Raw genomic sequence first — 24903 nt, 5'->3', positions numbered from 1 at the left:
CTTTGCTGCTGTAGTAGCTTTAATTGTAAGCTGTGAAGGTCTGAAAACACCCTCAGAAGCCGGTGCCTGCTCAGTGGCTCCGGACCCATCTGAGGGTATATTTTCCATAGGCCCAATACCTTGAGTTTCCACAGGCCTCGGTGTCTCTACGTAGCTGTCGGTTGTGGCCTATGGCTCTGAGGTAGCGGGTGTCAGGGGCTGCGAAAGCGCCTCACTGAGAACCAGCGACCCGTCGACTGGCCTAAAAGAGGCTTTGTCGTCGGTTTTGGACCTCAGATGCCTGTCTTTTACTTTGTCTTTGCGTTTTTTATACATTCCGGTCGTCGGTTGGTCCGACAGCATTATGTAATTAAATCTTCGTCCAAAATAATGTAAAGCAAAATCAAACTGACGTTTAATAGTGCGTTTATTAAATCTAGCACAAAACCGACAACTAGTGACGTCGTGGTCAGGGCCTACGCAAGGAATGCAACTTTTACTGACATCGGTCTGGAGCAAGAAAAAGTTTCCCCAACAGGGTACTTAGCTTTATTGAAGACTTCGGTTCTGAAATTCAATTTTGAAAATCTCAGGAGTTGGCCGACCGGCACTTGCGAACTGCTTACGCTTCAGGCACCGCGCGGTAAGAAAGACTGAAGAAAATGGCGTCGGTTGCAACTTTTATACCCCTGGCGCACTGACATCAGGGAAGCGACAACAGCAACCGACGCCGGACCAAGACTTTGGAACTCGGGCCGACTACGGGTCGCCTGCCAGCAGGATAACCCAAGTGTAATGACTGCAACAGGGAAACACGATGAACATCAGGTGGTCCTGATTTAAGGGAGCATCCAGTAATTTAGCTTTAACATGATCTGGCAAGGATTGCTCCTTAAGCCAAGCATGCCTTCTGAATACAGACCCAGTTACCGCAGCCCTGCAAGATGCCTCTAGTGAATCAAAACCACACTGCAATGTATATTTACCAACTTGTTCAGCAGAATGTATTAAATCCTGTAAATCCTTAATTTCAGCACAATCAGGAATCTATATCATTTTCTGTTTAAGCAATCCAGTAATATGCTGCTGATACTTTAACATATGAAACTGGCAATTCAAGGCCCTAATGGCCAGTTGCATAAGTGTATACCTTCTTACCTCAGCTATCCAGCGCCCTGGAGTCCCTATCAGAGCGGGTAAGATTTTTGGCAGTAGTAGCTTGGATTTTTGGCAGTAGTAGCTTTAATGCCCTTGGGTCCCTGTGAAATCGATTCAGGATCCGCAGTAGGATTTTTGAAAAGGAACATGTGAGAGTCAGGAACCCTGTAATATCTATCAGGTTTTCTGGAAGCAGGCGGTAAAGAGTCAGGGGCCATGCTAGATACCGAAAAGGCATCATCAACAATGCCCAGTACAGGAGGTATAGCTAAAAGCCTGTGCTGGGGCAGGAGTAAGAAATGCCTAAGCCTCTATTTAGAATCAGAGAAATCCTGACTTTCACAACGAAAATGCTCCCTAAGAGTATGCAAGGTTTCACCAAAAGGGAGATCCTCTGGGGGGGAGCAAAGGGAATAGAGTCCTCAGCATCAGAATCCTCATAGGTAGAGAAGGGTAAATCCCAGTCATCAGAGGAAAAGTACAGTTTTGTACCTACCATAAATGTAGATGTCCGAACTGGATAGCATCTGCAGTCATAACAAGTGGGTTGTCCTGTCGTCAGGCAGCCCTGCAGTCGGCCGGATTCCAAAGTCCGGTCCGCTTCGCTGATGTCGCACTCCACCCGACGTCATCTCTGTTGGTCTTCGGGTATAAAAGCATCAGCCGACGCCATTTTCCTCAGTGTTTCTTGCCCCAGATGCCAGTAGCCCTCTTGCAGGCTAAAATTTGGATAGATGCCAATGTTTCCAAATAGATAGAGGTAAACACAACAATAAGCATATATGTACATATATACAAACAAATACACCATAAAGACTCCCCAACAGCTAGCTATTAGGAGGGTAAACACCCTAGGAGTACCACAGAGGGAAGGAGGGAGGTAATCCTGACTGCAGATGCTATCCAGTTCGGACATCTACATTTATGGTAGGTACAAAACTGTACTATGTCCTTCATGGATGCATCTGCAGTCATAACAAGTGGGTAGAATACCATAGCCAACTAGGGAGGAGGATAAAAGTAGATTATGGTGTGTTTAGGATCCCTTGCAGTACAGCAGTGGCAAACCCTGCTCGGGATCTGGAATATAGAGGCAAATTATAATGCTTGGCAAATGTATGCACGGAGGTCCAAGTAGCCGCCTCAATAATGTCTTTGGTTGCCACTCCTCGTAAGAAGGCTGTGGTAGTGGCTGTTGCCCTTGTAGAATGAGGTCTTATGTTCTGTGGAATTGGTTTTCCATGGAAGGAGTAACAGTATCGTATGCAATTTCCTATCCATTTGGAGATTGTCTGTTTGGAAATAGCTTTTCCTTCCCTTCCTGTTGCATAGGCTACAAAAGTTGGTCAGTCTTTCTGCTATTTTTGTTCTGTCCAAGTAGTAGCGTAGCTGTCTATGTACATCCAAGGTATGCAGTATTCTTTTCCTCCTGTTTTGTGGGTTGGGAAAGAAGGTAGGTAGGTGGATTGCCTGGTTTAAAGATACTCTGGATACCACCTTGGGCATAAATGTAGGATTAGTCCTCATGGACACTCTATCTTGGTGGAAGATTAGGAAGGGTTGCACTGCCATTAAGGCCTGTAGTTCTGAAACCCTCCTTGCTGAAGTAATTGCCAGTAGGAAAGCAGTTTTCCATGACAGGTGTTGTAGGTCTGCTGTTGCTGCTGGTTCAAAGGGTGATAGTGTCAACTTTTCTAGCACAAAGTTTAAATCCCAAGCTGGTAATGGTGGTTTCCTTGGAGGTTTTACATTCTTGATTCCTCTGAGGAACTGCCTGAGCAAAGGGTGCGAAAAAACAGGTGGATCAAAGCTGTATTCTGCTGAAATAGCTGATGCATGTATCTTGATGGAGGAGTAGGACAGGCCTGAATGAAGAAGTTCGCCAGATACTCCAGAATGTTAGGCATATCTATGTTTGACACATCTTTTCCTCTTTCCGTACTCCAAATGACAAACCTTTTCCATTTTCCAGCATAGTTCCTTCTTGTTGAAGGTCTGCGTGCTTCAAGAATAATGTCTTTAACTCTTTGGGAAAGTTCTGAATTAGCTGCTGCTATGTGATGTTCCATGCAGTCAGTTGCAGCGTTTTTAGGTTTGGATGTATGATGCTGTAGTTGTTCTGAGTTAACATCAAAGGCATCAGGGGTATTGGCCACATATTGTTCCGAGACATGCTCTTCAGTAGTTGGTACCAGTGTTGTCTTGGCCAGTTTGGAGCTATCAGGATTATCCTTGGACGTTCTTCCTTGATTTTTAGTAGTACCTTGTGTATCAAAGGAAGAGGTGGGAATGCATATGCTGTTAGGCCTTTCCAGTTGAAGGAGAGTGAGTCCACTTTCCATGCTAGTGGGTGGAATGTCCTTGTGCAGAATTTTATCAGCTGGTGATTGAGAGGTGATGCGAATAGGACTATCTGTGGCATTCCCCATTTGTTTGAGATGGTCTTGAAGATGTCCGGGTGCAGCTTCCATTCGTGGGCATCCGAAGTGGTTCTGCTTAATATGTCTGCTAGAGTATTGTCTTTCCCCGGTACAAATATTGCCTGTAACTGAATGTTGTAGCTGAGTGCCAGGGTCCACAGCTCCAAGGTCATTCTGCATAGGGGGTATGAATGAGTGCCTCCCTGTTTGTTGATGTACCACATGACTGTGGTGTTGTCTGTCCTTATCATCAGCTGGCCCTCTTTGAGGAATGGTTTGAACTTTTGGATTGCCAGGTTTACTGCCAGCATTTCTTTTAGATTGATGTGCAGGTGAAGTTGATCCTGTGTCCACAAACCTTGCACGCATTTGTCCAACATGTGGGCCCCCCATCCTAGGTCTGAAGCGTCTGTTGTGATGGTCTGGCTTGGTTGACATCTGCGAAAGGGTAGGCCTGGGTTTGACTGGCATGCCTGAGCCCACCATAGGAACTCCTGTTTTAAGCATGGAATTAGTGGGATTTCTGTTTCTAGACTGTGTCTGTGTTGGGACCATAAATTCTTTAGGTACCACTGTAGTTTCCTCATATGTAGTCTGGCAAATGGGACCAAGATTATGCATGATGCCATGAAGCCCAAGGCCTGCAGAACTTTTCTTGCTGTTAACTTGTTCAGTTTTGTTAGTGCCAAGAAGTAAAGAGGAAGTTCTGTTGGTTTTTCTGTAGTCAGGAATGCCATTTGTTGTACTGTGTCCAATTCCGCCCAAGAATGTCCTTGTTTGGGATGGTATCAGCCTTGACTTTTGTAAATTGACTGTGTATCCCAGTCCTTGTAGCAAGTAAATGACCCTTTGTAAATCTGTTGTCAGCTTGCTTTTGTTGTCCCCTTGTAGTAGGCAGTCGTCCAGGTATGGGTAAATTTGAATTCCCTGTAGTCTGCAATGGGCGATTACTGATGCCAGGCATTTTGTGAATACTCTGGGCAGTAGATAAGCCAAAGGGCAATGCTGAGAATTGTTAGTGCTCTGATCCTGCAAGAAATCTGAGGTATCTTCTGCAGATTGGTCGAATGGGGACGTGCAGGTATGCCTCCTTGAGATCTAGAGTTACCAGCCAAGACTCCTTGCCCAGCATGGGAAGAAGTTGCTGTAGGGTCAGCATTTTGAATTTTGGGACAATGATGTATGTATTTAAGGTGGACAGGTCGAGAATTGGTCTCCAACTTTTTCCTTTCTTGGGACTAGGAATAGTCTGGAATAGAACCCCTTTCCTTGTTCTGCTGTTGGCACTCTTTCCACAGCTCTCATGTTTGCTAACTCCATTATCTGGCGTAGAGCCTCTGTTTTTGATTTGGAGGTAGATTTGGCATTCCTCTTTGACTGGTAAAGTGTGGAAGTGAAACCGTAACCTTGATCTATGGTTTGTAAAATCCACTTGTCTTTTGTTATGTAGTGCCAGTTCTTTGAAAATAAGGTTAACTTTCCGCCTAGAGGAGCTGCTATTTGTTCCTGGTAGGCGGAGTTACGCTTAAGTCACTGTGGTTGCGCTGATGTAGTGTCACTGGCTGTGTCTGTGCCTCTGTTGGTACCTTGCCACTGTCGCCTCTGTAGGCACCTCCTCTGGATTGGTTTCTGCCTCTGGAACGCCTATTCCTGCCCTTTGAAATTTTGTGGAGTCAGGAAAGGACCAATTTTGGCAGGCCAGTTCCTGCTAAACCTTGGGGTTGAACCTGCAAGAAATCTTTAACAGTTTGAACAGATTTTGCCTTTTCTTCCATTTTCTTCATAACCTGCTGGGCAGGTGTACCAAACAAACTTGTCTTGTCCATAGGAGCATCTAGCAACTTAGCTTTAACATGATCCGGTAAAGCTTGTTCCTTTAGCCATGCATGCCTTCTTATCACTGTGCCTGTCATGGCTGATCTAAATGAAGCCTCCAGTGCATCATAGCCACATTTTAAGGAATGGTTGCTAACCTGTTGTATGCTATTTACCATCTCTAATACATATTTCTTATCAAGAGATTCATCAGTGGTTAGTTTTTTAGTTAACTGATCAAGCATAAACTCTTGGTATTGTATCATGTGAAACTGACAGTTTAAAGCTCTAGCTGAGAGAGTAGCTGAAGTGTAGACCTTTTACCCCATCTGTCTAATGACCTTGCTTCCCTTTCAGAAGGAATAGGGTTTTAGCTGTGGTCGCTGCTACTGCCTTGGGACCCTGGGATATAGTTTCTGGGTCTGCAAGTGGGGCCTTGTAAAGGTGGTGATGAGTATCCGGCACCCTGTAAAATCTGTCTGGTTTGGCAGGGGCTGGGGTAAAGAATCTGGAGCGGAGCAAACATCATTGAAAGCATCATCCACCACAGAGAGAACAGGAGGTATAGCTAAGGGCCTGTGCTGTGGGAGGTGCAGAAAGGTCCTAAGTCTTTTCTGGAGTCTGAAAAATCCTGTTGCTGCCATTGGAACTGTTCTCGCATGGCATGCAAGGTTTCCCAAAGGAGAATTCTTCTGGTGGGGAAGCAGCTGGAATGGATTCTTCAGCATCAGAATCTTCAAAATTGGAGAAGGGAGCCTCTGGCTGGTCAGTTATGTCTGATTCATCAGCAGAATCATCAGAAGACACTGGCTCAGGGGCTCTGCCCTAGGTCTCTTCTCTGGGGCTGAGAGGCCCTGTCTGGGTGAGATTGAGATCCTCTAATTAAAGAAATTAAATCTTCTGCCAAAGAAAGCATTTGAGAACTAGAAGAGGGCCTGGATGTGGGGGTTTAACAGGCACTGATTTAGTAGTCTTGGCTGCTTTAGCCCTGGCGAAGGCCTTAATGGACATGGCTGCTGGAGGCCTAGCAGCACCACGTGCTGGGGTAGAGACATCCAAGGGAATGGTGTCTGATAAGTCAACCACCGTAGTGGGTAAAATTTCTGAGGTCGATTCAAGAGTTGTAGCAGGGGCCTCAGTTGTAAGAATAGGTTCAGCTGTACTTTGATCAGTTTTCTCGGTTTCGGCCGAAACCGAGACACTCGCGGTTTGCTGTACAGTGGTTTCGGCCGAAACCGCGGACCGCGAGTGTCGGTCTTTATCTTTGCGTTTTTTGGTAGATTGGGTAGTCGGAGGATCCGACGGCATAATGTACGCAAAATCAGTACCGAAAAACTGTTCTGCAAACTCCGACCGACGCCTAAGCGTTCGTGGGTTGAAAGAGACACAGGCCGAACAGGCTGCTACGTCGTGGGCTGGGCCTAAACAAGGCAGACAGTAAGAGTGGAAATCTTTATGAGGTATTTGTTTCCCACAGGTTAAACAATTGTTAACTTTTTCTGACATCGGCTGAGGCAAGAAAGAGTCCCCAACGGGGTACTTAGCTTTAGAAGTCTTCGAAGTAGTATTCGGTAGAAATAATCTCTGGATCCGACCGACCGGCACTTGCGAACAGCTTCTGCTTCAGGCGCCACGCGGCAAGAAAGACTGAGGAAAATGGCGTCGGCTGATGCTTTTATACCCGAAGACCAACAGAGATGACGTCGGGTGGAGTGCGACATCAGCCGAAGCCGGACCCGGACTTTGGAATCCGGCCGACTGCAGGGCTGCCTGACGACAGGACAACCCACTTGTTATGACTGCAGATGCATCCATGAAGGACATCAGAAATTTCAGAATCCTGATCAGAAGTATTATAAGCAAACTCCATCCTAGGTCTCTTAGAGGGGGAAGGTTCCCCCGTTTAAAGTAATAAGGTCTTCAGCCATTCTTAGCATTTGTTTTTTAGGCACAGAGGCCAGACCATACGGTCTGGGCGTCAGATTTCTAAGCATGGTTCGAGTTTTAGGCCTTGAAGAAGAAGATGGCACCGGTTTAATATGCAAGTCAGTAGGCCTGAATACACCCTCAGAAGCCAGTGCCTGCACAGTGGCTCCGGACCCATTCAAGGTAGAGACATCCGGAGGTTCCACAGTTGAAGCATCTCGAGGCATACCGAACTCCGAATGGATCTCAGTAGAGGCCTGCGAATCTGAAGTAGCGGGTATCAGGGGCTGAATAAGCACCTCACTGAGTACCGGTGAACTGGGCGGCCTGTCTCTGTCTTTATCTTTGCGTTTTTTCAGAATGTCGGTAGTCGGATGGCTTACCGAAGACATTTCAGGATAATTGAACCAAGCACCAAAATATTTAAAAGTGCAAATATACCGAAGACGGATAGTTTGTGGTTTAAATAAGGCACAAAACTGACAGCGAGGTACATCGTGGTCAGGGCCTAGGCAAGGAATACAGTACGAATGAAAATCTTTATGAGGTATTTGCTTTCCACAAGAAATGTAATTATTTACTTTTACTGACATCGGATTAGAGCAAGAAAAAGTTTCTCCAACGGGGTACTTAGCTTTTAGTTGAAGACTTCGGTTCTGAAACTCGAAAACGAACATTTCAGGAGTAGGCCGACCGGCACTTGCGAACTGCTTCTGCTTCAGGCACCACACAGCAAGAAAGACTGATGTAATAACTTCGGCTGCATGTTTTATACCCCTGACGACCTGACGTCATGGAAGAAGAGACAGCAACCGACGTAGGACCCAAGACTTTGTTAATCAGGCCGACTGAGGGCTACTGCAAGCAAATAACCCTAATGTAATGACTGCAACAGTGAAACACAAAGAACATCTTGCAAATATCTCGCAAGATGCCTGAAAGTGACAAGGGCCTACCAATATACATACTCCTTGTGGGCATCAGAAATGGATATCTTATGCCCACAGGAAGTGCACTTCTTAAAACTAGTACACTTGTCAGCCATAGCAACAACCAAATACTAGCCAAAAACAATAAGAAGGAAAAGAGAAGAGAGAAACTCTATCAGATATTTTATACAAGGAAAGGGTTTCTATATATATATATATATATATATATATATATATATATTTTTTTTTTTTTTTTTTTATGTTGTGGGATAGTTCACGGGAAATTCTGGATGAGTTTTTCTACTACGTGAATGGGAGCACAAGCTTCTTAAGGTTTACTTTTGAATGCTCGGAATGCAAGATTAACATTTTAGATGTATGCATTTATAAGGGACAGAATGGAAACTATAACACCAGTTTGTTTAGAAAAGGATGGTGGAAGAATAACAACCTTTATCGAACAAGCATGCACCCTGCGCATACTTACAAGAATGTCATGAAAGGCCAATTTATGAGAGCCTATAGGCTACATAATAAAGATTCTGAAGTCTTCGATACTCTGGATAGATTTTCTTCCAATTTTAATGATAGGGGATATAATGCTTGTGAGATAAACAAGTTTTGTTCTGAAGTATCCGACCTTAGGAAAACAAGCAAAGCCCTATTTTTCTAAGAGAAATACAAGTGGCTCTAGATATTCCATTGATCGGTCTGTGAACAGAGAAAAAACGTGAATTGTATTGATGTACTCCAGCAACATTAAAATGGTCTGTGATGTGCTCAAGAGGCATTGGTCTATTTTAAGGGAAGATGACACCACTGGATGGATTGTTGGCGATTCCCTTCTGTTTTGTTTCAAAAATTCTTTATCTTTAAAGAGGTGGCTTTGTTATGGGCCAACACATAAGGAAAAGTACAGTTGTGTACCTACCATAAATGTAGATGTTCAAGTGTATTTACTGTTGCAGTCATTACTCTAGGGTTATCCTGCTGGCAGGCTACCCTGCAGTCGGCCAGAATTCCAAAGTCTACATCGGGCATCAGTTGCTGTCGCCTCTTCCCTGACGTCAGTGCGCCAGGAGTATAAAAGATGTAGCTGACGCCATTTTCTTCAGTTTTTCTTGCCCCAGATGTCAGGTGCCCCAAATAGGTAGGCTGAAAAATACACCAATCAGAAATGCATGCACAAAAATAACATTTCCTTCATCTACAAGCAAATACACCAAAAAGGTTGTATAGAATAGAGAAGTGCAGATAAGTCCCAGCAAAGAGAAGGGGGATGATGGGTGGGTAACCTGGACTGCAACAGTGAATACACTCGAACATCTACATTTATGGTAGGTACACAACTGTACTATGGTCATTGTGTTTCACTGTTGCAGTCATTACTCTTGGGTAGAATCCCAAAGCTGAGGATGGGTGGCTGGGCTAAATAGGATTAGGAGAGGCTATGAGGCCCTGCAGAACTGCAGTGGCGAAGCCTGCTCTGGACTTAGAGTAGAGAGGCAAGTAGTAGTGCTTTGTAAAGGTGTGCACTGAACTTCAAGTTGCAGCCTCTAAGATTTCTTTGGTTGGTACTCCTCCGAGGAAGGCTGCTGAAGTGGTTGCTGCTCTGGTGGAATGAGGTCTAATGCCCTTAGACATTGATTTGCCATGTTGAAAGTAGCAGAAACAGATGCAATGGCCTATCCATTTAGAAATAGTCTGTTTTGAGATAGCCTTTCCTTGTGATCCTGCAGCATATGACACTTAAAGTTGCTCAGTCTTTCTGAAAGCTTTAGTTCTGTCCAAGTAGAAGCGCAACTGCCTGTGTATGTCCAAAGGATGCAGAATTTTCTCACCCTTGTTCTGTGGATTTGGGTAAAAGGTAGGCAAGTGAATGGTTTGGTTGAGGGCCACACTGGACACCACCTTAGGCATAAATGTAGGGTTTGTCCTCAGAAAAACCCTGTCTGGGTGAAAAATGATGAAAGGTTCCACAGCCATGAGTGCCTGTAACTCCGAGACTCGCCATGCAGAGGTTATGGCTAGGAGCAGAGCTGTTTTCCATGATAAGAATTTTATATCTGCTGTTGATGCTGGCTCGAAAGGAGGCAGTGTAAGTTTTTCCAAAACATAATTGAGGTCCCAGGCCGGAATTGGTGCTCTCCTTGGAGGCCTAATGTTTTTGGCCCCTCTGAGGTACTGCCTTATTAAAGGATGAGAAAAGATAGGTGGTTCCGTATTGTAATGTGCAGAAATGTCAGAGGCATGAATCTTAAATGATGAGAATGAAAGGCCTTTGTTCAGCATCTCAGTTAGGTATTGTAAAATCTGAGGAATATTTGGTACAGACGTGTCAATGCCTTGTTCCTGGTTCCAAGCACAGAATCTCTTCCATTTTTCTGCATAAGATTTTCTGGTACTGGGCCTCCTGGCCTCCAAGATAACATCCATAACAGCTTTTGAAAGAGGAGTGTTCTGAATGGCTACATTATCCGCCATGCTGCCAGGTTTAAGGTCCTGAGTTGGCTGTGCAGGATCTGATTGTTTTGTTGGGTCAGCAAGTGAGAAGTTTGAGGCAACATCCATACTGGACCTTGAGACAAGGTCTTTAGGACTGGGTACCAGTGCTGGCGTGGCCAGTCTGGTGCAATCACAATCATTTTTGGCTTCTCTTGTCTGACCTTTAGGAGTACTCTGGGAAGGAAGGGCAGTGGGGGAAAAGCATATACTGTTAGATTTTTCCAGCTGAATGATAGGGTGTCCATTTTCCATGCTTGCTTGTGGTAAATCCTTGTGCAAAATCTCTGCAATTGACAGTTGTGAGGGGAGGCAAATAGATCTATGTCTGGGCATCCCCATTTCCTTATTATCATGTTGAAGACTTGTGGATCCAGTTTCCATTCGTGGGGATCCATGAGGTTTCTGCTTAGTTCGTCTGCCAGAGTATTTGTTTTTCCTGTCAGGAATTGTGCTTGCAGGTGAACTTGAAAAGCCAATGCTGTGTCCCATAAGGTCATTGCTTGTCTACAGAGGGGGTAGGAATGTGTACCTCCCTGCTTGTTTATGTACCACATGACCGTAGTGTTGTCTGTCTTTATCAGTAACTGTCCTGGATGAAGCAGGTCCTTGAAAGCTGTCAGGGCATTGTGTACAGCTAGCATCTCTTTTTGATCGATGTGAAGATGCATCTGGTTTGCAGGCCATGTTCCCTAAATGCATTTTCCTGCTATATGGGCCCCCCAGGCATAATCTGATGCATCCGTTGTCAGTGTCTGTCTGGCTGTGAGTAAACTGAATGGCAGACCCTTGTTGTGGTGATAGGCTTCTGCCCACCATTGAAATTCCTGTTGTATGCAGGGAATGACTGAAATTATTGTCTCCAGGCTGTGGCAATGCTGAGTCCAAACACTTTTCAGATACCATTGTAGTTTCCTCATATGCAGTCTGGCATATGGAATTAGAAGAATGCAGGATGCCATGAAACCCAAGGCCTGCAGGATTTTCCTTGCAGATAAGTGGGTTTTTGTTGCCAATTTCTTGAAGCAGTCAGTTGTTTTTGCTTGTCTGGCGTGAGATAAGCCATCTGGGCAGTTGTATTTAAGCTTGCACCCAGGAATATTACCTCTTGAGAGGGCACTAGTTTTGATTTATTTTCGTTTACTGTGTACCCTAGGCCAATTAGTAATCTTTTTACAAACGCCAGATGCTTTAGAAGAGTGTCTTTGTTCTCTGCTTGAATTAGGCAGTCGTCCAAGTAGGGATATATTTGAATTCCTTTTTGTCTGCAAAACACAATTACTGGTGCCAGGCATTTTGTATATACCCTGGGCACAGTAGATAAGCCAAAGGGCAGTGCTGAAAATTGGTAATGCATTGAGCCAGCTATGAATCTGAGGTATCTTCTGCAAGATTGTCTGATTGGGACATGCAGGTATGCCTCCTTTAGGTCCAAAGTTACAAGCCAAGCCCTCTTGCCCAGCATGGGCAGTAGCTGCTGATGAGTCAACATTTTGAATTTTGGAACTTCCAGAAACGTATTTAGTACAGACAGGTCCAGAATTGGTCTCCAGGTTTTGTCCTTCCTGGGTACTAGGAAAAGCCTGGAATAAAATCCTTGCCCCTGCTGTTGTGGTACTTGCTGAATGGCCCTCATGTCCATGAGAACTGTAATTTGTTTTTGTGCCTCTGCCCATTGATTGTGTGGCAGGTCTGGCATGCCCTTTGACCTTGGTAGAGTGTGAAAATGGAACCTGTAGCCTTGGGACACTATGTTCAGGACCCATTTGTCTTGGGAAACTATTTGCCAATTTGATGAAAAAAGTGCTAGCTTTCCCCCTAAGGGGGCTGTCAAAAGAAAATTGCTTGGAACTGGTAGAGGAAAGTCATTGGGACTGTTTCCTGTAAGGTTGTGAATTGCTTCTCCACTTTTGGAGGTAGGAGCACCCCATTGTTTAGGCCTGTATGAGCCTTGGGGCTGAGATCTGCCTCTGGGATGCCTGTATCTGCCTCTTTGTGGTCTGTCTGAGACTGGAAAGGACCAATTTTTAGAAGGCCAGTTCCTGCTAAACCTGGGTGGCTGTACCTGTAAGAAAGCCTTGACTGTCTGCATGGATTTTGCTTTATCCTCCATTTTTTTCAAAACCTCTTCTGCTTTAGTACCAAACAACGTATCATGCTGTAATGGTGCATCTAATAATTTTGCTTTAACATGATCAGGCAGATTCTGTTCCTTTAACCAAGCATGCCTTCTAATAACAGAACCTGTAACAGCGGCCCTGCAAGAGGCCTCCAGTGAATCATAACCACATTGCAAAGTATGCTTTCCCACTTGTTCATTTGCATGCAATAAATCTTGCAATTCCTTGTTCTCTGAACATTCAGTATTTGTCAACATTTTCTGTTTAAGTAGAGACATTAAATAGTGTTGATATTTAAGCATATGAAATTGACAATTTAAAGCCCTTACAGCCAGGGTGGCAGAAGTGTAAACTTTTTTCCCCCATCTGTCTAGAGCCCTAGAATCTCTATCAGAGGCCACAGGGTTTTTTGCAGTGGAAGCTTTAACCCCCTTGGGACCCTGAGATATAGTTTCCGGGTCAGCAGCGGGGTTTTTATATAGGAATTTGTGAGAATCCAGGACCCTGTAGTATCTGTCTGGCTTAGCAGGTGCAGGGGGTAAAGAGTCAGGGGACAGTCTGGACTCTGAAAATACATCATCTACAATGTCTAGGACAGGTGGAATAGCAATGGGGTCTGTGCTGAGGAAGAAGCAGAAAGTCTCTGAGCCTTTTCTTAGATTCAGAATAATCTTGGCTCTCCCAATGGAAATGCTCCCTCATAGTATGCAGTGTTTCCCCAAAAGAATAGTCCTCAGGTGGAGAGGCTGAAGGAAAGGATTCTTCAGCATCAGAATCCTCATAGGGAAGCATGGATTAATCCTGTTCAGAAGAGGAATCAGAGGAAATAGATACCTGATCAGAAGAATCATACTCTGTCTCTTGCATAGGCCTCTTATCAGGAGGGGGATGGGAGCCACTGATCAAAGTAATTAGGTCTTCGGCCATTTTGAGCATCTGTTTTTTAGGCATGGAAGTCTGAGTAAGAGAATGCTGTACTTGTTTCTTTGTCTTTAGAGCTGCTTTAGTCTTTGTCTTTGAAGCTGAAGATGGCTTAACATATAGTTGTGTAGGTCTGAAGACACCCTCAGAAGCCGATGCCTGCTCAGCGGCTCTGGACCCATCTGAGGGAGTGATTTCCGAGTGTCCAATAACTTGAGTTTCCAGAGGCCCAGTCGGCTCCACGTGGGAGTTGGTAGCAGCCTGTGGCTCTGAGGTAGCGGGCGCCAGGGGCTGCGAAAGCGCCTCACTGAGAACCCGCAAGCTGGCGACTGGCCTAGAAGAGGCTTCGTCATCGGTTTTGGACCTCGGATGCCTATCCTTATCCTTGCGTTTTTTGTAACCTCCGGTTGTCGGCTGTTCCGCCGGCATTATGTAATTAAATCTTTGGCGAAAGTAATGAAATGCAAAATCGAACCGACGCTTGACAGTGCGTTGGTTAAATCTAGCACAAAACCGACAACTAGCAACGATGTGATCACGGCTTAGGCAAGGAATACAGTAAGAGTAAAAATCCTTATGAGGTATTTGCTTTCCACAAGAAATACAATTGTTAACTTTTTCTGACATCAGTCTGGAGCAAGAAAAAAGTTTCCCCAACGGGGTACTTAGCTTTAATGAAGACTATGATTCTGAAATTCAGATTTGAAAATCTCAGGAGTCGGCTGACAGGCACTTGCGAACTGCTTTTGCTTCGGGCACCGCACGGAAAGAAAGACTGAAGAAAATGGCGTTGGCTGCATCTTTTATACCCCTGGCGCACTGACATTAGGGAAGAGGCGACAGCAACAGACGCCGGACCTAGACTTTGGAATTCTGTCCGACTGCAGGGTAGCCTGCCAGCAGGATAACCCTAGAGTAATGACTACAACAGTGAAACACGATGAACATCATCTGATCATAACCGGTCTATGACAATAGGGACAATGCCTTGCTGTATATGCAGTGCTTATAGGTCTATATCAGATAATAAATGTTTTGTTCATGCAAGAACCCTTAAAGAGTAGATTTCAGGGCATCGTCATGATATCCACAACTGTAAAGCCAGTAATGCACTGGCTAAACATGCAGTTGAGTTTTCTGGACACTCTTTTAAGTTTATGGTGCTCCAGTTGCTCACTAGGAGCTTGAGGGGTGGTGATGCTAAGAATCTCACTGAGAAGGCGGAGACCAGATGGATAGTGGAAGTGCAAGCCAACAGAGACTACGGTTTGAATGTCATGGTTCCTTTAAGACCTTTGCTGAAAGCCTGGAGATTACTTTATTTATTAACTGTTTCTACTATGTGATTTGTTGCTTTTTGTATTTAAGTTTTTTTATTTAGTGTTTTGTATTATATTTGTCTGATGAGAGCTTTTTATGTTTTTAGCCATGTACAGTCAGACCCTTCTTTTACTTGTTTGTTTAATAAACAGGCCTACAAAAGGAGTCTCAGTTGAACTCTTGTTCTAAGGTATTGCCCTCTGATTGCTACTGTTCCTGGGGGTTTCAACATTACTGTGATATCAGGATGATTAGTAGACATCCTCCTGATCAGCAACGCTTCTAACTGGGGTATTTGGATGACAGCCGTTGTTAACAGGTTAAAAAGCTGTAAGACTCTATATATCTGAGAGCAGTTATTAAAGGTTGGTCCCCCCTTTGACATAGGATGAATTCAGATCACTTCACAACAAGATTAATTAACAGCTTGGGAGCTAGAAAAGCAGTCTGGGGAGAGGGGTGGAAGTTAAAGCCATATGTTAGTGTGCTCATTCCACAGAAGGGTGCGGTGGTTTCTTGTTAGCCAAGTGCTCTTGTGCAAGTAGAAGATTGCACAGAGTCCAGTGACCAAGGCAGGGGGATTGTAGGTTTGAATTCCCAAGACAGTGATTGTAGTTTAAAAGTGGTGTATGCGTCGGATACACACATACGCTCTCGCAAGCACGCGGGCGCACACACACAGACACACACACAGACACACACTCATCAGGGTAGATGGCACTGGAAGCACTGCAGTGAAGTGATGCCTGTGTTATCCACTGGGGTGGAGGGCTAAGGTAGATTATGGGCAGGGAAAACACATTCATTGCCTCTGCTCAAGAATAATGCAGGCTGGAAACTGGTGGTGAGGACTAGATGGAGAGGCCACCTTTAGGTCCCAAACTGGGAGAATAGCCAGACCATTAAGACTTATGGGAAAAGCATCACAACTGTAGTCAGGTTTAGAATGACAGGTATCCTACAGAACCAGTTCTGGTGGTAAGACAAAACTCTCCTGACAGTGGTTAAGGGTTCTCACCTTCAAGGGACATAGGTGGATGGCTAGCACATATGCGGAGATACAAAGCACACTAATGGCTCCCTGCATGACAGTCCTCTCCAGTCAGCCCTCGACCTGATCCCGGGTGAAATTCTATGCAAAGAAACAAATGGGCTATATCTGATTTGGAGAGGCTTATATGGTCAACAGGCATAGGGATAAAAAATACATAGAAAAATAAAGAAAATCTTGTTGCTGAAGAATTTTTTGATTCCAAAATAAATCCAATTACAACCTGTCACAAAAGAACTACTTAGGTCCCAAGCTGATGCAAGTGAGTTTTGTTATGTAAGAGAGTCCAGATGTTTCCTTGCGCATTAACAGCAAAATAATTTAGGGAAGTCCTTACTTCACATTAGCATCAGCCTTGTTGTCCAGGAAGAATCTGACCATCTGCTGGTGTCCATTGCTGGTACAGTGTAGCAAGGCTGTCCAGCCCAGGTTGTCCTTCATCTCTAACTCTGCACCATGCTTTAGGGAAAAAAAGCATAATCAGGTTTAAAAACTTTACAGAACAGAAAAAACATATTTTCAAAATGCAGACTATGTGTCCATTGTTGCATAATTAATATCCTGTCTCTACTGTGCCAATGTCCACTTTAGCAGTATTTGTCCAGTGCCATCACGTCTACTGACTACCAAGCCTTCCTCAGCACTATAACAACCGTAGTCTATTAAATTATCTGACTTGTGTGTTAGGTCTCTGCAAATTATTTATTACAATGTATCTGTAATTTCTGCATGCACCTCTGGCACAAGCCATGGCATGGCATAAAGATTCCTTGGCCTACCCATTTACCTGGTTAATAAACTAACAAGCAATCTTAGTACCACTAGAAATGGACACTACAACTGTCTATGTAAAGTTTCCATAACAGTAAATGTTTAAATAGATCATTGCTGCAGTAGCCTAAGTTGTATGGGGCATGTCCTGCATAGTATATAATAGCTGGTTAGCTATCCTAGAGCTTAAGGGCAACTTCTATTCATCCATACCATTGAAAGCTCAAACTGAAAAGGGAGAAAAACAGTGGTTTGGGTGCCAAAGCCTTGAGAGCTTTCATGCCAACTGAAGAAAGGCAGGTAATCCCTTAAAACAGGACTGTGCCCGGTACATAAAAATAAGTGTTTTCAACCTGGCAAGCAAAATCATACAAATATAAAGGTGATGAAGGGAGAGAGGGACTGGCTACAGCACCAGTAATCCATTTGAACATCTACTGTTAAGGTAACTTTACTTACACTACTGCAATATGTTAACCATTAGATCACTGCTGCAATTGCCTAAGTTATATGGGTCGAATAACAGAGCTTAGAATGAGTGGGACGATGAAGAATGAGAATCCAGGAGCTCCTGGACAAATCCATACAAAAAGTTAAATAAAAAGTATACATACAAAATTTTCCCCATAATCTGTTTGCTACGTTGTTCTAACAAAGCGTGTAAGCCCTATGTTTAAGAATGGGACCCAGATTAAGTGATCATTTGTATGGATTTTTTTATATGTTCTACTCTCATCACTTTTCACATTTGGCAACCTTCATTTTGGTTGAGCAGTTTTTACTGATATCTAATGTTTAATGGTTTCATTGTTAAAATAATTTTAAAGATTCCTTCAGGTATATTTATGGCTTTTAAAAGGGAAAATGTTTCTTAAATTTACTGTAGCTTTAAATAATTTGCATACTGATTAATGAGGTATTGGCTGGAACCTGTACTTAAGACTTGCTGTTGTTTTATATTTTATTCTGATGAAGTTCTAGATTTACCAGTACAAAACCGCTTAATGAATATTGGACCTTGGTTGATGCTGCCCGTTTATTATTTCTACGTGTCCACCTGTTAGTTTTGGATTTTCTTTGTGTTTTATGTGCCTTCAGTTTCCGTTGTTAATAAGAAATCCTTTAATAAAAACCCCTTCATAGCAGAGAAGGAGGGACAGTTAATACTTCTCACTGAATGAGCATATGCTGAATGACAGCAGGAAAAAAAGTTTGATCTGGCATATGAGAATAAATCCTTCGAAATGGAGGGAGGGATTCATACTGCCATTTATATCCCTGATGATTCACTTTCAGAACCCATCCGTTGCCAAAGAGAGAAACGGACAGCTAGACTTTGGGGAAGATTTAAAGACTTGTCAGGGTGGGAAGGAGGGACATTCTGCAGAGAGTCAAAAAGACTTGTTGGTATGCCCTTGTTTCTGGGGGAGGGGGGTGTCTTTCTTTCTGGGCCACCTCATCATTGCTTTTTAAATTTCTGTTTAACAGAAGCTTGTCATGTCTGCTTATTTTGCTTTTTTTATAATATGGCACAGAGGAAGCTGTAAAACCTTTGACAAACTAGGAGACAGAAAGCTGACAAAAGTACAGTTGTGTACACTTACCACAAATGTAGACGTTTGAGTGTATTCACTGTTGCAGTCATCACATTTGGGTTATCTGCCTGCAGGTAGCCCTCACTCGGCCTGAATACCAGAGTCTTTGGATTTCTACGTCGGATGCTGTCGCTTCTTCCATGACTTCAGGACATCATGGGTATAAAACATGCAGCCAACGCCATTACATCAGTTTTTCTTGCCCCAGATGTCAGAAGCCCCCTAAATAGGAAACAATTACATGGTGTGGAACACCACCAGCAAAGAGCAAATACCAATGATATAAGGTATGCCAAACAAAAAGGATAGGTAGAAGTAAAGAGAAGTCAGGGGGCTGGAGGGAGGGTAACCAGGACCGCAAAAGTGAATACACTCGGACATCTACATTTATGGTAAGTGTAAACAATACTTTGTATAAACAAAGACATTGGTAACCTCCAAACTCTGAACCCCACCCAGTTCGGGTTTGTAAAAGGCAGATTATGTCTCCTAAACCTGATAGACATCTTTGAAGCAGTCACCAAAGCCGTAGACGAGGGTAAGGTGGTTCACATAGCCTATCTAGATCTTGCAAAGGCTATCAACACCATCCCCCACTCTGGAATTATAGATAAACTCACTAAACTAGGTATAAATCCCTGTGTCACAAGATGGGTTGCCAACTGGCTCAGTGAAAGAACCCACACTGTGAAAGTAGCAGACTCCAAATCAGACTTCATACCAGTGACAAGTGGAGTACCACAAGGTTCAGTCCTGGGTCCTCTCCTGTTTGAAATCTACTTCTCTGAAGTACAGAGTAATACAAAAGGTCTTTGGCTAACGAAGTTCGCAGATGACTGCAAACTAGGAGCCATAATCAAAACTCCTAACGATGTGGATATCCTACAAAAGGGCCTCATTGAGACAGATGCCTGGTGTCAAAGCCATGGCCTCAAGCTCAATGCCAAAAAGTGCATTGTCATTCCCTTTGGTAAAGATAAGAGACCTTGGGACACAGGTGGACAGTAGTCTCCTCCTTTGATAATCACATCGCCCCAGTTGTCAGGAAATCCTTCTACGTAGCACACCTCATCACAAAAGGTTTCTCAGCCAGAAAAAAAGAGGTCATTCTTCCCCTCTACTCATCACTCCTTAGACCCATTATAGAGTACAATGCCCCTTTTGGTATGTACTTCACAAGACATCTACAACGACTGGAAAGGCCGCAGAAATACCTCACAAAGAAGATTACCGACCTCAAACAGATGCCCTACGCAGACCGTCTCAAAAAACTCCAGCTTTGCTCCATCGCATATCACCTACTCAGAGGTGATCTCTGCCTAACATACAAAGCTATGTCAAACCCAGAGCTGTTGGACATGCTCCACTTAAAGAAATCCCAATCCCTCCGAGCTACACGCTCTAGTGACCTAAACCTTGTCACCACAATAAACAGAACATGCCGGAGGGATAGATTCCTGTCCCAGAGACTTCCCATACTCTGGAATAAACTACCTATCTATATCAAACAAAGCTCCTCATTAGCACTCTTCAAGAAAAATCTTGATGACTGGATGGGAAATAGGAAATTCACCCCGGGGATCACTTCTGTGGCTCTGCTCGACAGTAGCACAGGAAAATAATTTTCTTGGGTGGCAAAAGCCAGGGTATCTTTTTGGCTGGGCTTGTATAGGCCCTAGGGCCGATAGCCTAGTATCTACCTACTTATGAACTGTATTATGTTCTTCGTGTTTCACTGCTGCAGTCGTCACATTTGGGTTGATTCCCAAAGCTGAGGATGGGCGGAGGCGGTCAAGAAGCATTAGGGCTGGCTAGCAGGCCCTGTAAGACTGCTGTAGCAAATCCAGCTCTGGATTTAAAACAGATATGTAAGTGGTAATGCTTGGTGAAGGTATGTACAGATCTCCAGGTTGCAGCTTCCATGATGTCCCTGGCAGGGACTCCTGTGAGAAATGCTGTAGAGGTTGACATAGCCCTAGTGGAATGTGTTCTGATCCCCTGTGGGGCAGGTTTCCCATGATGTTTGCAGCAGAAATGGATGCAGTGTGCTATGCATGTAGAAACAGTTTACCCTCTGCCTCTGTAGCCAAACTGACTAGCAGCAGGTCAGATTTTCAGAAAGGTTTAGTCCTGTCCAGATAGAACCTAAGCTGCCTGTGCACATCCAGGGAGTGCAGGATCCTTTTTCTGTATTCTGAGGACTAGGGGAAAAAGTTGGCAAATGAATTAATAGGTTTAAAGCCACACTAGATACCACCTTTGGCATAAATGATGGGTTAGTCCTGAGGGAACCCTGTCCGCATGGAAGATAATGAGGGGTTCCACGGCCATAAGGGCCGGCAATTCAGACACTCTTCTTGCTGAAGTGATGGCTAGGAGTAAAGCTGTTTTCCAGGAGAGGAATTTTAACTCTGCTGAATCAGCAGGTTCAGAGGGTGGAAGCTGAGTTTTTTCCAATACAAAGTTAAGGTCCCAGGTGGGAGTGGGAGCTCTCCTGGGGGGGAGGGGGTCTTAAATTTCTGGCTCCTCTCAAGAACTGTTTGACCAGAGGATGAGAGAAGAGGGGTGGCTCAGTATTATAATGAGCTGAGATGGCAGAGGCATAAATCTTAATTGAAAAGAAGGATAGGCCTTTGTGGAACATTTCTGTTAAGTAATCTAGTATATGAGGTAAGCTGGGCACATTTGTGTCCATTCCTTGAGACTGGCTACATAAACAGTATCTTTTCCACTTTTCTGAATAGGATTTTCTAGTAGTAGGCCTTTTTGCCTCCGGGAAGACATCCAGCATCTGTTTACTGAGGGTTCAGGGGATGAAACAGGCTGCTAGGTTCAGGGTTTGTAACTGAGGATGCAAAATCTGGCCCTCCTGCTGGGACAGCAGGGAGGGGGTCTGAGGCAGGTGCCAAGGTAGTAGTAGTACTGTCAGAATGCGCAAAGGTGGGTGCACCAGTGCTGGCGTGGCCAGTCTGGTGCAATCAGGATTGTCCTTGGCTTGTCTTGTTTGATCTTTATTAGAACCTTCGGGAGGAGGGGCAGAGGGGGAAAGGCATAGATTGAGAGGTTTTCCCATGTAAAGGACAGAGCATCCACTTTCCATGCTTGGCTGTAGGGAGTTTTGGTGCAATATTTGCTCAATTGAAAGTTCTGAGGGGAAGCAAAGAGATCCATCACTGGTGCCCCCCACCTGTGGAGCAGCAGCTTGAATGATTTGGGTTCCAGTTTCCACTCGTGCGGGTCCATTAGATTTCTGCTTAAGTCGTCTGTCAGTGAATTCAGTTTGCCTGGCAGGAATTGAGCTTGTAGGTGCACTTGGTTGCTCAAGGCTGTGTCCCCCAGAGCCATGGCTAACCTGCAGAGTGGGTAGGAATGGGTTCCCCCCTGCTTGTTTATGTACCATATAACTGTGGTGTTGTCTGTCTTTATCAATAGTTGCCCTGGAAGAATAAGGTGTTTGAAGGCTGTCAGAGCATTCTGTACAGCTAACATTTCTTTTTGATTGATATGCAGGTGCATTTGCTTTGGGCTCCATTTGCCGTGAATACCTTGTCCTGCCATGTGAGCCCCCATGCATAGTCTGATGCGTCTACTGTTAGGGTTTGAGCGGCAGGAGGTAGAGTGAAAGGGAGTCCTTTGTTGTGGTAGCAGGCCTCTGCCCACCAAAGAAAGCCTGCTCTTACACAAGGAATGATAGGAATCATTGTTTCCAGGTCCTGGGAAAGCTGACACCAGAGACTTTTTAAGTACCACTGAAGTTTCCTAATATGCAGTCTTGTATATGGAATTAATAGAATGCAAGAGGCCATGAACCCTACGGCTTGCAGTATTTTTCTTGCAGATAGCTGGGTTTTGGTGGCCAGTAGATTGAAGTAGTTTGTCAAATACATTTGTTTTTCTGGAATGAGGAATGCCATCTGGGAAGTTGTGTTCAAGCTTGCAACCAGGAATACAATCTGTTGGCTGGGTACCTGATGAGATTTCTTTTCGTTGATGGTGTACCCAGTGAAGTTAGAAGTCTGTTTACAAATGTCAGGTGCTGGAGAAGCAATTCCTGACTGTCCGCCTGAATCAGGCAATCATGCAGGTATGTGTAAATTTGAATTTTTCTCTGCCTGCAATATGCAATGGCTGGAGCTAGGTATTTTGTGAATACCCTGGGCGCAGCAGATAAGCCAAAGGGAAGTGCAGAGAATTGATAATGCATAGAGCCTGCTCTGAAAAGTACAGTTGTGTACACTTACCATAAATGTAGATGTTCGAGTGTATTCGCTGTTGCAGTCATTACATTTGGGTTATCTGCTTGCAGGTAGCCCTCAGTCGGCCAGATTAACAAAGTCTTGGGTCCTGCGTCGGTTGCTGTCCCTTCTTCCATGACGTCAGGTCGTCAGGGGTATAAAACATGCAGCCAACGCCATTACATCAGTTTTTCTTGCCCCAGACGTCAGGAGCCCCCCTAATGGGAAGCAATTAAATATAAAAGTACAAAGATATACCTCCAACAAAAAAGCAAATACACCAAAAAGGCTTTTAAGCATAGTAAAGGAAAGTAGAGGTATAGCCAAAAGAAGTTAGGGGGCTGGAGGGAGGGTAACCAGGACTGCAACAGTGAATACACTCGAACATCTCTATTTATGGTAAGTGAACACAACTGTATTACGTTCTTCATCTTTTACTGTTGCAGTCATAACATTTGGGTAGATTCCCAAAGCTATGGTTGGGAGGAGGAATTTAGATAGCATTAGGGCCAGCTAAAAGGCCCTGCAAGACTACAGTGGCAAAGCCAGCTCTGGATTTAGAAAAAAATTGTCAAATGATAATGCTTGGTGAAAGTATGTACAGAACTCCAGGTAGCAGCTTCTAGGATGTCCCCGGTAGGGACGCCTCTGAGAAAGGCAGTAGAAGTAGATGCAGCCCTGGTGGAGTGAGGTCTGATCCCCTGGGAGATAGGTTTTCCATGGTGCTTATAGCAGAATTGAATGCAATGGCTTATCCATTTAGAAATGGTTTGCTTTGAAATAGCCATCCCCACTGCCCCTACAGCAAATGCCACCAGCAGTTGTTCAGATTTCCTTTGAGGTTTAGTCCTGTACAAATAGAATCTAAATTGTATGTGCACATCTAAGGAATGCAGTATCTATTCCCCTTTATTCTGTGGATTGGGAAAGAAGGTTGGCAAATGAATGAACTGACTAAGAGCCATACTGGATACCACCTTGGGCATGAAGGATGGATTGGTTCTGAGGGACACCCTGTCCGCATGAAAGATGATGAAAGGCTCCACTGCCATAAGGGCCTGTAATTCAGATACCCTTCTAGCTGAAGTGATTGCTAAAAGGAAAGCTGTTTCCCAAGAAAGAAAATTTAAGTCTGTAGTAGCAGCTGGCTAGAAAGGAGGTAGAGTGAGTTTCTCCATGACAAAGTTAAGGTCCCAGGCTGGGGTTGGAGCTCTCCTGGGTGGTCTCAAATTTTTGGCCCCTCTGAGGAACTGCTTGAGCAGTGGATGAGAGAAGAGGGAAGGTTCTGTGTTATAATGAGCTGAAATGGCTGACGCATGGATTTTAATAGAGGAAAAAGCCAGGCCCTTGTGTAGTATCTCAGTTAAGTATTGTAAAATCTGAGGTAAATTGGGTGCTGCTGTGCTCAACCCTTGAGATTGATTCCAGGCGCAGAATCTTTTCCATTTTTCAGCATAAGATTTTCTAGTACTAGGCCTCCTTGCCGCTAAAATGATATCCATCACAAGTTTGCTGAGGGATGATAAAGAAGAGATTAAGAAATTAGCCAGGCTGCAAGGTTCAGTGTTAGAAGCTGAGAGTGCAGAATCTGGTTCTCCTGCTGAGACAGCAGGGAAGGAGTATGAGGCAGGTTCCATGGAGATACCCATGACACACTGCGCAGGAGGGTGTACCAGTGTTGGTGCGGCCAGTCTGGAGCAATCAAAATCATCCTTGGTTTGTCCTGTTTGATTTTTAATAGTACTTTGGAGAGCAGAGGCAGAGGAGTGAAGGCAAAGATTGATAGGTTTTTCCAGCTGAAGGACATGGCATCCACTTTCCAGGCTTGTTTGTGGGCAGTCCTTGTGCAAATTTTGTCCAATTGGTAGTTCTGGGGAGAGGCAAACAGGTCTATATCTGGGCTCCCCCATTTGTTTGTCAACATGTTGAAAATCTTTGGTTCCAGTTTCTACTCGTGTGGGTCCACGAGGTTTCTGCTTAGTCCGTCTGCCAGTGTATTTAATTTTCCTGGCAGGAATTGAGCTTGTAGGTCCACTTGGTAGCTCAAAGCTGTGTTCCACAATGCCATGGCTAGTCTGCAGAGGGGGTAATAATGTGTACCCCCCTGCTTGTTTATGTACCACATAACAGTGGTGTTGTCTGTCTTTACCATTAGTTGTCC

The 24903-nt window shown here is 44.4% G+C and overlaps 1 protein-coding gene across 1 annotated transcript in view; it reads right to left on the bottom strand.

The window, feature by feature from the left end:
* ANKS3 (ankyrin repeat and sterile alpha motif domain containing 3) overlaps window positions 1-24903 on the bottom strand; it is a 1450330-nt gene that overhangs the window by 1171168 nt on the left and 254259 nt on the right. The window contains exon 4 of the mRNA XM_044089324.1: window positions 16479-16600. Coding sequence (XP_043945259.1) covers window positions 16479-16600 — 122 coding nt within the window. The remainder of the gene's footprint in view (window positions 1-16478; window positions 16601-24903) is intronic.

The sequence above is a fragment of the Protopterus annectens genome, chromosome 12.part0 (genome assembly GCF_019279795.1).
Source record: "Protopterus annectens isolate FY-2018-M chromosome 12.part0, PAN1.0, whole genome shotgun sequence".
In the NCBI taxonomy this organism is placed as follows: Eukaryota; Metazoa; Chordata; order Ceratodontiformes; family Protopteridae; genus Protopterus; species Protopterus annectens.
Note: the sequence above shows the minus strand (reverse complement) of the source record. Positions and strands in the feature narration are given on the sequence as shown.